We start from the raw sequence: 13706 nt of genomic DNA, 5'->3' as shown, positions 1-13706 counted from the left end.
TGCCGTGTACTGTGGTCGTAAACTGTCACCATACACGATTTCTTATCACTCCTGCTCGGAGTTGATGGCCAGTTCGTGTGCAACACGGAATTGTTGTTTGTTCGCGGCCTGTACGTATACAGAACGTTGATTAACACATCTGTAGGCGCAGTTCGGTTGGTTGGTGTGTAGGGAGGCGCTTTTGGTAGCGGTTAATGGGATTGGTTGTTGCACTAAAAGCAATGCACAACAACATCGCACCGAGACTACTGCGATCCCGAATCATGGCGATATGATAAAGTTTGCTGCATGTTTTTAGCGTTACACGATATGCAGAAAATGTGTTAAACTTTAACTTAAAATGGTGGAGATAAAATTTCAAACCAACTCTGCGATGACCACACAATTCTTTTCGGCTGTGCCAATCTTCGCAGCCGGCAGCGAACTAATCCGCGAAAAGGCCGCGATTCATTTCCATAAGTCTCCGATCAGTCACCGACCGGTGATGCTTGACGACGAATGCTTCCAGCGTTCTCGGTGATAATTGGTCATGTTCCCCGCTATTAGCTAATGTGACATGAAACCGGATCTGAAAAATGTCCCCCGGCATGGATCCACAGCATCTGTTGACTATGCACCTCCGCAGGTGCAAAACTAATGAGGGAATTACTCTAAAATGGCATGAATTAATCAATTCAAAACAACAACAATGTACGCGATATTACATTTCCTCCCAAGAATGGTATACCCTCAACAGAAACAGTTGATAGCCCAGTGTTTTATCATTTTATCTCGGGGGCCGGAGCGTTATCAGATTGCATCGCCCAATTCCATTAGGTAACTGTGTAACTTGTTGCTGCGACATTTGGAAGGTATTTGATTTTTTCGGCGATTACAATAGTTCATAAACAATGGTGTTCTCTGATTGGAATTACATCGCTTAGGAACTGAAACAACATTGCTTTAATTCCCCCATCCGGCATCTTTTGAATGAAGATGCATAATTACGCACGCAGGGCCGTATTTGTATTGTAACAGCCGCAAGCTCTATTTATCGATCGATGTGACGGCGAAAACATGTACACAGCGCGCCGTCGCCGCCGCCGCTTACCTCCATTTTTGTAAAACACTGCCGTTTCAAACATTTGCTCAAATATGTACGCGCTGCCGCTTGTTTCCCATGAATAATGCAACGATCTTTCGTCACTGCTGCACTGCGCACGTACGCCAGCACCCACGTTCGATCACTTCATTCTCTGCGTTCTAACGAAACATGAAAACACTGCTGCGCACCATGGCCCCGACTACTAAAACCACCCACAGAACGAGCTACGCGGCAAACGTAAATAAAGCAGTTTGAGATCGAGCCCAAAGAGCCGTATTTTCTAAGCCGTACGTAAACAAAGTCCGGCTGTCAAAAACACAACTGTCACGAGCGAACCGGTTCAACGGGCGAACCGATTGCCACAGTTGATCGGCGCCACACCGGTACAATCCGTTTTTTGAACCAACCGTTGCACGACGTTCGGCTTACCTTTTTCATCCTGAGACAAATCTTCCTGCGAGCCTTTGCGCCGACCATCGGTGGGACTGTTGGAGGAGCGTTCCGTGCTGGTGTCGGATTCACCGTCCGCCGCCGCGCTCGGTTTGGCATTCTTGTCCGGCACCAGCAGCTGTTGGCCGGAGTAGATGAACGAGCTGGCCAAACGGTTGAGCTGGGTCAGCTCCGACGGGGTCGTATCGAAACGGGCCGCTACCGATGTCAGCGTGTCACGGTCCTTCACTGTGTACGTAACGGTGGGTATCGTGGGCATGGAGCGCTTCTTTTCGCCATCTGCAAACACGGGAAACACGGGAGCGGGAGCATTAAATCGCTATCCTTAGAACAGCGCAGGAACACACTCGTCGAAGAAGCAGAACCTTGTCGCGCGGATTTGATCGGAAACTCGAGCAACCGGTACGAAACGTCCGTTGCAAACGGGCGGCGTGCATTCGAATATGACGTGTACACTACGGCGAAGTTAAACTGCAGCAAGGGCTTTTCCCGGCGACAGAAGATGACCGTGCGGCTTCTGCCACCACCATTGGCGGCAGAAGCATTTGGCAACGGTTCTTCGCTACTGCTGCTGCTGCTTATCATTCTATATGCTAACGTAAGGAGGTCGGTTGATCGGATTGCGCGCGTCCGTTCGGTTCGAGAATGGCCAAACTTCTGGCTCCAGCGAGGAGATCTCGGCAGCCCTCTCGGGAGACGGCCTTCCGCGTGGTGGTCCGTGGAATTGATTAAAAGTGCTTATGGGTGCACTTTTGTGACACGCCTACGACCGAGAAGTCCCCGCGGCGTCTTAAAATGCCCTTTTCGTCCCCGAAGTGAACAAACATTCACAATGTATTGATATTCCCATTAACAAATATCACAACAATCGCGGTTAACAGAGAGTTTGTATTCCGAGGGCACGAGACGCTGGCCAGCAGCATGGATGTGCTGTGCGCGGTTCGACGAGTGCGATCCGCGCGAAGAAGAAAACAGAAACATAGTTGCTAATGTTTATGTTACGAAACCGCTGACGCCGACTAAAGAGCCCGAGTCCATTGTGGTATGCGCAAATGCTATGCTGTAGAAGCGAATGGTTCTAGATGGTCTGTGATTCTGCCTTCCATAACCGGGTGTGTTCCGGGGATGCAGAACTTGCTCGCTTAAATCATTCATCGCGGAAAATCCGTACCTTTGGACAGCCGATCGATGCTTTCGAATCTGCCCTCAACCTTCGAGCGTAGCGAGTCTAGATCGAACGGGGCCGCTAATCCATGGTCCACACTTCGTGATTTGCTCCTGAAAGTTAGAGTAGAAGAAAAACGTACGAGATTAGAGAGAAGGCTTTAATGGGGGCAATGTGACTTTATCGCAGGCCAGCTTAATATGGGCACGTTTCCCGCCCGACGCCGATACACGCGAGGTCGTGCCACAGTAAAATCAGTCACAAATCACTAAAACGGACAGTAAAAGTGTTTTGCGCCATTCCCGCCGGTCCTATGGCGGAATATTCTGTAAGCGTCACGTAGAACACAGCTAGGAAGGATTGGGAGACAACATTGGGATAAGAAATGGAATATTTCATGCACACGTTCTACGGCCAGCGGCTACGTGCTACGGTGGCTAATGTGTTGCGTTGGTACACTACTTTGCACACTACTTACGGAAAATCGGGCATGAACCTTGGGCAACATGTTTCGCACTCTGTATAAGCTTACCTTTAAGCACTTTACCGTAGGACCGTGAGGAATTATCTTCAGCGTGAGGAATTAATTCGGGAAATTAATAGAACAAGCGATCGCCCTCGTTCGGGACCTTCAATATTGAGTGGTAATTGACGACAACTTGATCTACCTTCAACGGGAACGTAACACGAGTAGGGAACTTTTATGCAGCGATAAAACCAAAACAAACTCAAGCAACTATAATAACTTCATCTGTAACGAGCGCCCAAGGGAACCAAGTAACAAGGCATGATAAAAAGAAAGGTAGATCCGAGTTCCGATTGGCAGACACAGACAACATTCCTGCCGTCAAAACGGCAATCGAAAACACCGGACCGACGACCGACCGATTCGGAGGAAGCCAACAACGGTGGCGGCCCACTGGCGGTTTTTCTTTTGCAATTGCCGTGCCCCGCCAATCATTTATGTGGGTTTTTTTGCGATCTGATGTGCGTATCTGTCGCGTTGCCTTGAAGGGAATTCCAGGCCGTCAGTGGCATGGCGTTACGTGACTGCGCTTCCGGAAACCGTTCTTGGAGAAGGTCGGACCGGATCCGCACCGGGCGCGCCCCGTAGGTCCACTCTCTCATTGCGGGAGGGCAGCATTCACGCAAGGTTGAATCGCGGTTCGTGCCACCGTTTTCAAGAAGTCTAACGCTGGAAAACGATGGCATCTGGTAGAGTCCGGTCCTGCTTCAAAGAGCGCCACTTTAATTGGCGGCGGAACCACCGGGCAGGCATCACGGGCGTTCGTCGTCAGATGGAAGCTCCCGGCGCTCGCGGCGATAAATGCCAATTAGTGACACTTTAGCGAGTGTCTGCCACGCGCGGCTGACATTAATCGCGTGCAATCTAAGATCGAACGTCACACGGAGAGTCGTGAATCTCCAAATCGGTCAAAAAGCCGGGCGCGCTGGAAGATGCGATGATGTTGCTTCATAAATCATAATATCGACTCCCAAGGCGGGCCCCCACACAAATGGCGGAGGATGAACGATTGAAACTGGCTCCGGAACTGGCGTCACACAATTGTGGCGCTGCGCTGTGACCTGGTGCGCACGACAGTTCGTGGCCATTCGCGCGATCTGTGGCCGCGTGCGCCAAGGAAAACTGTTGCGCGTACACACATTAAACCAGATTTATGCTTCCGGTTCGACGATTAACTTGTCGCTCTCACTTACGCTCCCTGGGTCGGAATGGCCTCCACTAGCGCGCGGTGTAACCGCACCACTATCGGATGCCCGGGGTATATCGGAGGATCGCGGCAACTAGAGCGAGCGACGGGGACCAATATCGGTGTCGGGGCGACGACCGACACACGAGGAGTAAATCAAGATAATTATAACACAAATTTGACACGATCTGTAACTACCGTGCCCGACCGGGCGCACGGATCGCACGCCGTAGTTGATGAATGGACCTCAACGCGCGAGTCCACGAGATGCTATCGCCAGCTCCGCCGCCACCGTGAAGGTGAGCCAGGTGAGTGCCCTCCCGCCTTTGGCGCGAGTCGCGGAGAGCTAGTGGACTTGTAAGGCAGCGCCACCCCTGAGAGATCGGCACCTGACAAAATCGGCCACACTTGCAGCAGCAGCGCCCTCCCCAAAACGAGCGCGGATGATGCTGGGGATCCGGGGGCCGTTCTCGGTGCGCGCGATTGATTTATGGTGGAAACCCTGAGAGCCGCCGCCGGTGACATTACATTAGTGATTAAGGAGAAAGATATTATCACCCTCCTGCGCCGAGGTCACCGCCGTGTGGCACGGCCAGGGCGCGCACACACCTTATAATTAAATTACGTTCGACCAACCAGATATCCCTAGCCAATCTGAGTTCACCGATCAAGGCGATGTAACCATAAAAAAAACGGAATGACCGCCGGATACCCCGAACGACGAAGCGTGGCCGGTTTTCGATGCGGATTTGCAACCGCCGTTCCGCTTGACTAGTGCTGACGGGACCAAAAAGGGTCCAACAGTAAGGTAAGTTGGCTCGGCGCCCATTGAGAGGAGTCCCCCAGACCCCACAACTCCAGGTCGGCCGAGCCGTGGGAAAGATTTCCGCCTCTAAGTGGCTCTCGATTGTGGTCGGCTGGCGGGATTCTGATTCTGCATCCTCCGAGAGCGGACGAGAGTTCCCATGAAGGTTCGATTCTGAGCCCTCCAATTCCAGAGTTCGTGAAGTGGTGGTGGTGTCCAGCGGAAGAAGCGGTTTCCGATTGATTTGCACACGGGTGGTTGTGGTTTGCCATTTGAGAGGCGGTATCGATTGCAGCTATACGGAAAGTTTCCACTGTCGAACTAATGTCCATTGAGGGTTGGTCGTTTCGCTCCATTTTACGACGAACGGAGTGAAGTGAGGGAAAGAAAGCGAACTACAAAATACTGTAGCTGTCATCTCCAACCTTCTTTTATGTTTAACTAGAAAAGCTACTATAAAAATACAAGAAAGGAATAGCTACTCCACATTCTCGGTTGCACAAAATTTAGGTCCACGGGGGTTCAATCCTATCATTCGCCACTACGACAATGCGGCCTCGGTGACGTAAGTGCCGAGGAAGAACTGAAACTAGATTTTAACCAAGACCATAAGAGATCGCAAAGAGCGAGGCGCGAGAATTCTTTGCCAGATTTTTTCGTGCGCCAACGTCAAGTTGACTTTGGCGCCATTGATGGCCGTTTGATGGGCCGTTAGCAGCAGCAGCAGCAGCAAGAAGAACGTGTTTAGCAAGATTCTTGATTCCTGAGGATTCCACCCGACACCCGGTACAGTCCTCCCCAAAAATCGAATATTTGGATTCAGATCGACCAACGCAGCGCAAAGCAAACGTTCCGTAATTGTATCGTCGGCGCTGCGTGAGGCCGGATACGCGGTCCGTCGCGAGGTGCGAACCCAAAACAAAATGCAAATTTTTAAACCCCCGGGAATCGTTGTGGCCTCGGGACATCCGCTTAGCCGCATGGCCCCTGTAATTAACAATTTAATCGGAAAAATAAACTATCCAACGAGCAGTCACCAGTATAGTAGTTCTCCCCACTACTGATCGAAGAGGACTTTGATTTGAATTTTGGTACGATACCATTGGCCACCAACCAAAACACGGCCCACGAAGGTTGACACTGGACACTCTCGGTGGTGGCCATTTCGAATCGATTGCCAATTTTACTTCGGAACCGATGAAAGCGAGAGCGCAAATGCAATCCACGGATCGCGTTGCGCGTTACGCTGCATTAGTTTCGGTTACGCACATGGCCCGTTTGCTGTCGCGTGTCAAGGTGAGCGCGCGCTCGATTCCCGAAACAAACAAATTGGATTCAACACGTTTAAGGATCGATGTCTTTTTTCGGATTTCGGGTCTTTCGGTACGTGCACGAAACCGGCGCGCTACGAAGTGGACCACCGCTTGGAGCGTCCTTGCGGGGGCCATACTTTCCGGGGATACACAATTTAGAAGTAATTATAGGGTCAACTGTCGATTGCGTCGCAATTGGCCGCGTAGCCGAATGAAGCGAAACGCGAAACAATTCTTTGGATGATAAATCTTGAATCAAATTAATTATTATTATCATCTTACTTAAATTGTGCCTCGTCCGTAGATCATTCGCTTCGCCCTGCCTGTTCTATTGAGTGCAAAATGCTGCCTAATGTTAGGTGCTCAATACGGCTCTGTCCGTTCTAATAAATAAAATAAAATAGATTGCTCTAACTATCCATTCCGTTCCGGTCACTGGCCAGAGGGCTGTTAAACACGCGCTGTGAAAAACAACACACCTCACAGATGATATTAATTGACTCTGCTGACTACTGCGCAACACATCCGCCTATGTTTACGATGACCAAACCTAACCCAACCGCAACAACAGCTGTTTCTGCCGGCGGCAACTGGCTAGGGGAGTATCAGGTTAACTGGCAAATCGATCAACCACAAACGCACGCAGAAAAGAAGGGGTAAACAATTGTGGCCGGTCATTTATGTGTGATCACAGTATTTCACAATGCAATGAGAACACGCACGCACACTGACACGCGCGCATATTGCGGCAATAAACAACAACTAGGCCAACAACAACAACAACAATTCGTGAAGATTATTTATGCTCCGAAACACGCGACACACTTTCAGCGCGTCTTCCGCGCCACACGCGAGAGGCGGAATCAATTAGGAATCGGAGGTCGTCAGGCCCTAAGCGTTCGACGAGATGCCCAATCAGATGGGCCACACAAACCGGCTACAAACTCACATGTCATCGGCAGCACCCCCTTCGCGACCATTAATCCGAAGGAGGTGGGACGATGAATCACATGGCGTGGCGTGGTGTGGCGTCGCGACACACGAAAGCGCAAGTGGCGCGCTGCTGGCCGATGATAAAAACAACAACTGGAGGTCACAGACTCAAATGATGCCCATCATCATCGGAGGAGTAGGGTCTAAAAATAGCGGCCCCTCCGTGGGGCCCTACGCCGATGTAACCGGAAATAAAACACAATCTTACATCGCACACATCGCTCGGCTCGCAGATATCTTGGCGGAGCCGACACGGCGTCGCTGTCGTCTCGTCATCGGTGTTGTTCTGCGCGCATGTTGAACGAATTTATGGCCACGCACCAAGTCATCCTAATGACCTTGTGGTGAACTTCGCTTCCACCTGTACCCCCTTAAAGTACTAAACATAAAGCGAAAAACGGCCGAGAGTGCCTAAGTTGCTGGGTACTAAAAATGAAAGAAAAGAAAACAAAAAGAAACAATAGATAAAACACTAACCTTCGGTAGGGTGGGCTACTGAGTGTTTCCGAACTTTTCGAAAGGATCACATCCTGACTAGCTCTACGGGTCCTGCGCGCCGGTGCCGTGTGCCGTGGTGATAATGTGGATGTTGTAGTAACACGAGGATGTGTGAGGGGTTTGTTTATGGTTTTTACAGGGTTTTGTTTTTGTTGACACCGGAGCGCCGGATCGGTTCAGATGAACGACGTTCGGAGGGGCGACGACGACGACGGGAACGAAATTATTAGCGAGCACATGTGGAACAGAAGAAGAGAAAACAAAATAAACAAAACGTAACGGAAAATCAGGCAAGAAAATAAAACACGTAAACAAAGGGGAAAATTAGATGAAACAATGGAAACAATGATGAGAGCGAGAAGAAAACGAAAACGCGTGTCGCGGCTCCGCGATTGTGGAATGATGTATTACGAGAGCACACGATCATTAATTGATTGATCACTTCTTATCGAGGTGTGTGTTTGGGGCAATAGAGATTAATTTGAATGAAACAAACAACACATTGTGATGGCGCACTTCTTCGCATTGTTTTTGCCTGTTAACCCTCTCTCGCTAGTATTGAAGTTGTGAACGCAAAGATATAAACCGTTTGTTTTCCGAATGTTATTGACAGGAAGCACGCGTATTATGCAACGCGATCATGGCCTGCTACAGATTACACGAAACTCACGGTGCAGCAGCAGCAGAGCACAGTGCTGTGCCGTTGCCTGCTATGGCTACGATGCGGGACACCGGATATTTAATCTTTTCCCTATCGATAACACCTGGAAGAGGTCCGATAAGGCCCGGTCCCCAACCGAAAACAGTAGCTCACACAGCACACAACACATCGGAGGGATCCGAAATTCAATCAAAGAACACAAGCAAATGGGAAATCGAAGAGATGAAATGGGGATACACAGTTAAGATGGCGGCAGCAAAAGATGTAACGGACCAAATTTTCCCCTAATTCACGGCGATTGACGGCGATGTGAGGGCACAGACTTCGGGACAACACGTTACCACCCGAAGCATGAGTTTGCAGAAATATTGTGTGAGGCTACTACTGATTGAATGTTGCTGCACATCCCGCACGCCTCTTAAAACCTCTCTCTCTCACCAGTAGTTCTCCTTAAACTTGGATAAATGACTTTTGAGCTTCTTCGGCTTCTCCATGGCGGCCTTGGTTTGCGTTGCAGCCCAATTCGCAGCCCCCCAAAAGAGGCTCACAACCGACACAAAACTTCACCGAACCAGCCTGCGGCGTCGTAGCCTTTTTGGAGGTTATGGCGCACACTCTCGACACCAATCTGGCCCACGAGACACACACGATAAGGAAGCGCACGGGCGGCCACCGGATCGGAGTTTAACAACAACACGCCAGGCACACCACGGGTTGGCGTCAGGTGTAGGGGTTGCACAACACTCCAAGACGACACAACACTTGCTGCTGCTGCTGCTGCTGCTGCTGCTGCTGCTGCTGCTGCTGCTACTGTTCAGGGTGTCTCCAGTCTGACTGACTGGCCCGGCTCTGGCACAGAGAAGTCTTCGGAGAGCGACCCAACCCGGACGGTGACGTCGTCGGGAGCATACACTTTCCGATAAGCGGCGCGCCGGGAGACGGCGCTCCGGCGGGCCTACCCCGAAAAAGGGCCGTGCGGCGCGGCCAACCCGACGGAACCGGTCCGGTCTCCCGTGGAGTCCGGGAACAGCTGATAAGCGGCTTGCGTGGTTGCGTGTGCTTAAGACGCGCGGTGCGTTCGACCCTAGGGGGAGGATCGTCTTCCCGGGGGAAGGTGGCTCCACACTGTGCAAACAGGTGGCGCGGGGGCTGTGGTGGCTCAAGAATATTGATTACTGCACCCGATTGCCGGGTGCCGCGCGGTGCGGAACTGCTTATCGGCAGTAAGGGTACACCGCTATGCAGCGATGGAATTCTTTTTTTCCTGTTTATCGACCCACTCCAGACAGAGAGAGAGAGAGAGAGCGAGAGAGACTGGGTAGTAGGAGCACGTGACAACAGCTGATACCTTCGCGTCGAAGGTATTTGATGTTGGCGGCCGACCCGGGACTCCTGTGACGAGGAGTGCCATCGAGAGGGGCCCACCACCGGTTTTATGGTGCATTCTTCTACCGCGTCGTGTGGGCAGCAAGACAAGCTTTATCGTTATATAGCGGCCCCATTAGACCGGAGGTCCGGATGGCCCCAACCATTCCTCTGGTACTGGTCTAGTTTGCCATTACTATCGGACGCACTGTCCGTATCGGGGATTCTCTCGTGAAGCGACCGACCATAAACGCAGTTCCAGGATGATTCAAAAGATTAGGCCGCCTCACTCATGGGGGTGTGATTCATTTGCATCCCCCGGACAGAGATCACTGTCGAGATTGAGATTGGGTAACATCTACTCGACATTACGACACATCGACGGGCGCGATAAGCATAGGAGCGCCCGGTGGAGATCGTCTACATCCGATAGCGGCAGCGGGTGGGCGCGTGTAGGTCCGCCGGACACCCGGAGATCAATCCTGCGCGCGAAATACAACAAAACTGTTGCATCACTGTTGTGTTGCTACAGCCTACGGTCAGCGTTCGTCACCACCGGGAACGTTTGGGCAATCGATTTTGCAGCTGTCAATCGCGCACCGCGCGCAGTCGCTCCATTATCATCAGCCACAGATGGTCCTCCTGAGCGGGCCACGGCGACGCTGGGATAAATATTTACTCGGCTGCCTCCCAGCTTAAAGCTCTGTCTGAGAGCTACCCTCCAAGTCAGGGCACCGAGGCAGAGCGACAACAAAGCCGGGTCCAGAGCCAGCGCCCGGTTCGTCTTTATGGTCTAAAGAACGGTGCCATAGACTCTCTGACGAGACGCATGTAAATGGTAATTGAAGTATCAATATATGCAGTTCCGCGATTTATACATAGGGTGGTCCCATCTAGTGTTTGGATTCCGAAACAAAAGCGACGCAAAATATCGATTGTGGCTGGTGCTGCATGGTACGCGGCGCCATCCTGAAGAAACCAAATGTCGTCCAAGTTTTCTGTTTCAATTTCGTCGAAGAACCAACCAACAATTCTCCACTCAACTAAACAGTCACTCGTTGGTGCATTGGCTTCTCTTGCACGACGTCTGGGCTGTGGAAATCATTTTTCAACATTTCCCATTTCGTAAATGTCAAATTTTTTACCAAATGTTTACAATTTCCAGAGTGAAGTTTGACGCTTTAAAAGTCCAACAATCGGTAGTTTAAAATCCAAACATTTGATGAATCACCCTGGCAACCCAGGGTTGCCTAGGCTACCGATCTCTCTCTGGTGGCGAGTTCGTTCCCACCAGTCCACCACCTGTGAAGCCAACCGTGGGACATTGGCACGCCAGTGGAAGTCGTGACAAACTTGGCCTGTCGTACTAACGCACTTCGCCTCAGACCCGAACCAAGACAATTCCGTGCTCTTCTTACTTGATGACATCGGCGTCTTGGCTGTGAACGCAACACGGAGTCTCTGTCTACATGTCACGAGTCACGTAGCGCTCCGCTAGCCAGGCGAATGGTCTCGCAACATTGCGCACACGGAAAAGGAAGCGAGGGGCCGCTGAACTCCGCTGTGGACCATTGGATCTGACATCGAACCCCGCCGTGGCGAATCCAATTGAGACCAATCACAGAACGTTCAACACGACCCCCGTACCACGTACCACGTACCCCACACGTAAGCCGGTAGCCCTGCGACCGTTACGACGAATTACGAAGCAAATTACGTGCTCCGGGCACACTTTGGTTCTCATTTCCCAATTGGAACTGTGAGGCGCCCTGGAAAAGTCCCAAGTCCGATGCGGCCACTTAACTATCTTGGGACCGCCCGGGGGTTCGTGCCCGCCTAGCGCAGCGCCTGGAGCGTTGCATAATGCCGGACCGGCGACCTGCGACCGAGCCGGGGAAGTTATAGGCAAAATAGGTCAGGGTCTGAAATTGATATGGAAAACCGGTCACCGAGACGGCCCCGGGTATAAGAAGAGTTACGGAGAAGCGACCAGCTACAGGGTCGGCCCTGAGGGACAAAGCAGATAGCGGCGTTCCGTGGCACACAAACGGGGTTCTAGTGGCCCTAGTTTACTGCACCGCCGGTGAGTTGAGCACTGCATAGACGGTGGACAAATATTGAAAGTATTCAGCGGGACACGCACTCGGCGTCAAGTTATGGAGCGCAGCACAGTTACCTCCCCAGGTATTACCGAGAGCTGTGAACCAGATGAGACAATGATGGGCGAACTACGGAGAGCTGGTTGATAAATCTCTTCGAGTAAACAAACTCTAGAGACCTACCGGAGGGTCGGACCAGAATCGCCACAACGAGATCCAGTTGTCGGCGGCATCTTCTGAGCCGTGACGAAGAACCTTGGCCAGACCTGACCAGACGATAATCACCTTTGCTTGAGGTTGTCCGGAACGAAGATGTTCCACCAGGAGTGGCGCTTCTCGCGGCCATACTTTCCACCGCCACCGTACGGCAGCTCGAGCCCGTTGGCCGAACCGTAGCCAGCCGCCGTGAAGACGTTAGTGCCGGTCGCCGGTGACCCATCGGGTCCGTCTTGCGGGGTGCCGCCGTCACCGTTGAGTGTGGCGGCCGCCGACATCATACCCTTGCGGCGCCTTCGCTCGAGTTTGGTCTGCCAGGACGACGAGCGGCGACGTTTCTTGTCGTAGCCACCACCACTGCCGGCTACTGCGTCCCCGTTGGAACCCAGTTCTCCAGGTGTGCCACTGACCCCCGGCGACAGCATGCTGAACGAGTCCGTGTTCGGTGCGTCATTCTCGATGTCCGACTCGCCCGTCTTGCTGTACTTCTCCGGGATCGTGCTGATCGAGTAGTGGCCATTATGGTGGAGGTTGGAGGAGGTGCCCACCGACGTGGACGAGGAGGAGGAGCGGGAGTCCTTGCGACCGAGAAACACGACCGCTATCGAGCTGCGGCGTTTGTTGCCCTTGTCCGAGCTGGAGCGGGAACCACCGCCGCCGCCGAGCAGGGCCAGGCCCAGGGAGGAGCGGCGCGGTGGCTTCGCGGCAAGTCCATTCTTGATGTTCAGGCTGCTGCTGCCGTGGATGGCACTGGAGTCGGCAATTGAGCGGCTGCCACCGGATGTCCGTAGGTTCATCAGGACCGTGTCGCTGCTGACCGAGGTGGTCGTTGTGGTCGAGAGACTAGATTCTTCGTCCAGTGACACCAGCGTCGGTATCGAGCCGGTGCTGATGTCCTTCCGCGAGCGGTACTTGCCCGACGCGGACAGTATACTGGTCATGGTGAGTTGGTTGGCACGGTGCTGTGCTGGGCTGGTGATTGCCGCTGTCGCTGAAGATATTGAAAAAGGTTCGCGATGACGCGGTGTCAATGGTTCTTTAACCTATCCCTTTTGCTGCCGAGAGTGTCACTTCGTGTATAACCATCGATAAGAGCGCTTTCCAAGAGAGTTGAGTTGTGGAGCGAATATTTAAAGTGTTCCCAACGTAGCGACGTCCAGTAATAATAGAAATGGGTCAAGTTATTCCCAACCTGAACGCCTGGACCCCCCGAGTGTACACTTCAGGTATTTTATTGATTATCGCACTATTCTGGTCTCCGCCGGACACCCTTGACACCGGTGGTGGTCACGTTTTGTGATAAGCACATTTTTTGCACGAATCACCTGGGCAACGGCACTGCGCG

General features: G+C 52.2%; 1 protein-coding gene across 2 annotated transcripts in view; it reads right to left on the bottom strand.

The window, feature by feature from the left end:
- Window positions 1-13302, bottom strand: part of LOC131210461 (TLD domain-containing protein 2) — a 39922-nt gene extending 26620 nt beyond the window's left edge. For both annotated transcript variants that reach the window (XM_058203716.1, XM_058203717.1), the window contains exons 1-4: window positions 12431-13302; window positions 8000-8071; window positions 2706-2812; window positions 1514-1813 (exon numbers count right to left, since the gene is read on the bottom strand). In XM_058203716.1, coding sequence (XP_058059699.1) covers window positions 1514-1813; window positions 2706-2812; window positions 8000-8071; window positions 12431-13302 — 1351 coding nt within the window. The remainder of the gene's footprint in view (window positions 1-1513; window positions 1814-2705; window positions 2813-7999; window positions 8072-12430) is intronic.
- Window positions 13303-13706: the final 404 nt, after the last annotated feature.

This window comes from Anopheles bellator, chromosome 2 (genome assembly GCF_943735745.2).
Source record: "Anopheles bellator chromosome 2, idAnoBellAS_SP24_06.2, whole genome shotgun sequence".
NCBI classification, from domain to species: Eukaryota; Metazoa; Arthropoda; class Insecta; order Diptera; family Culicidae; genus Anopheles; species Anopheles bellator.
Note: the sequence above shows the minus strand (reverse complement) of the source record. Positions and strands in the feature narration are given on the sequence as shown.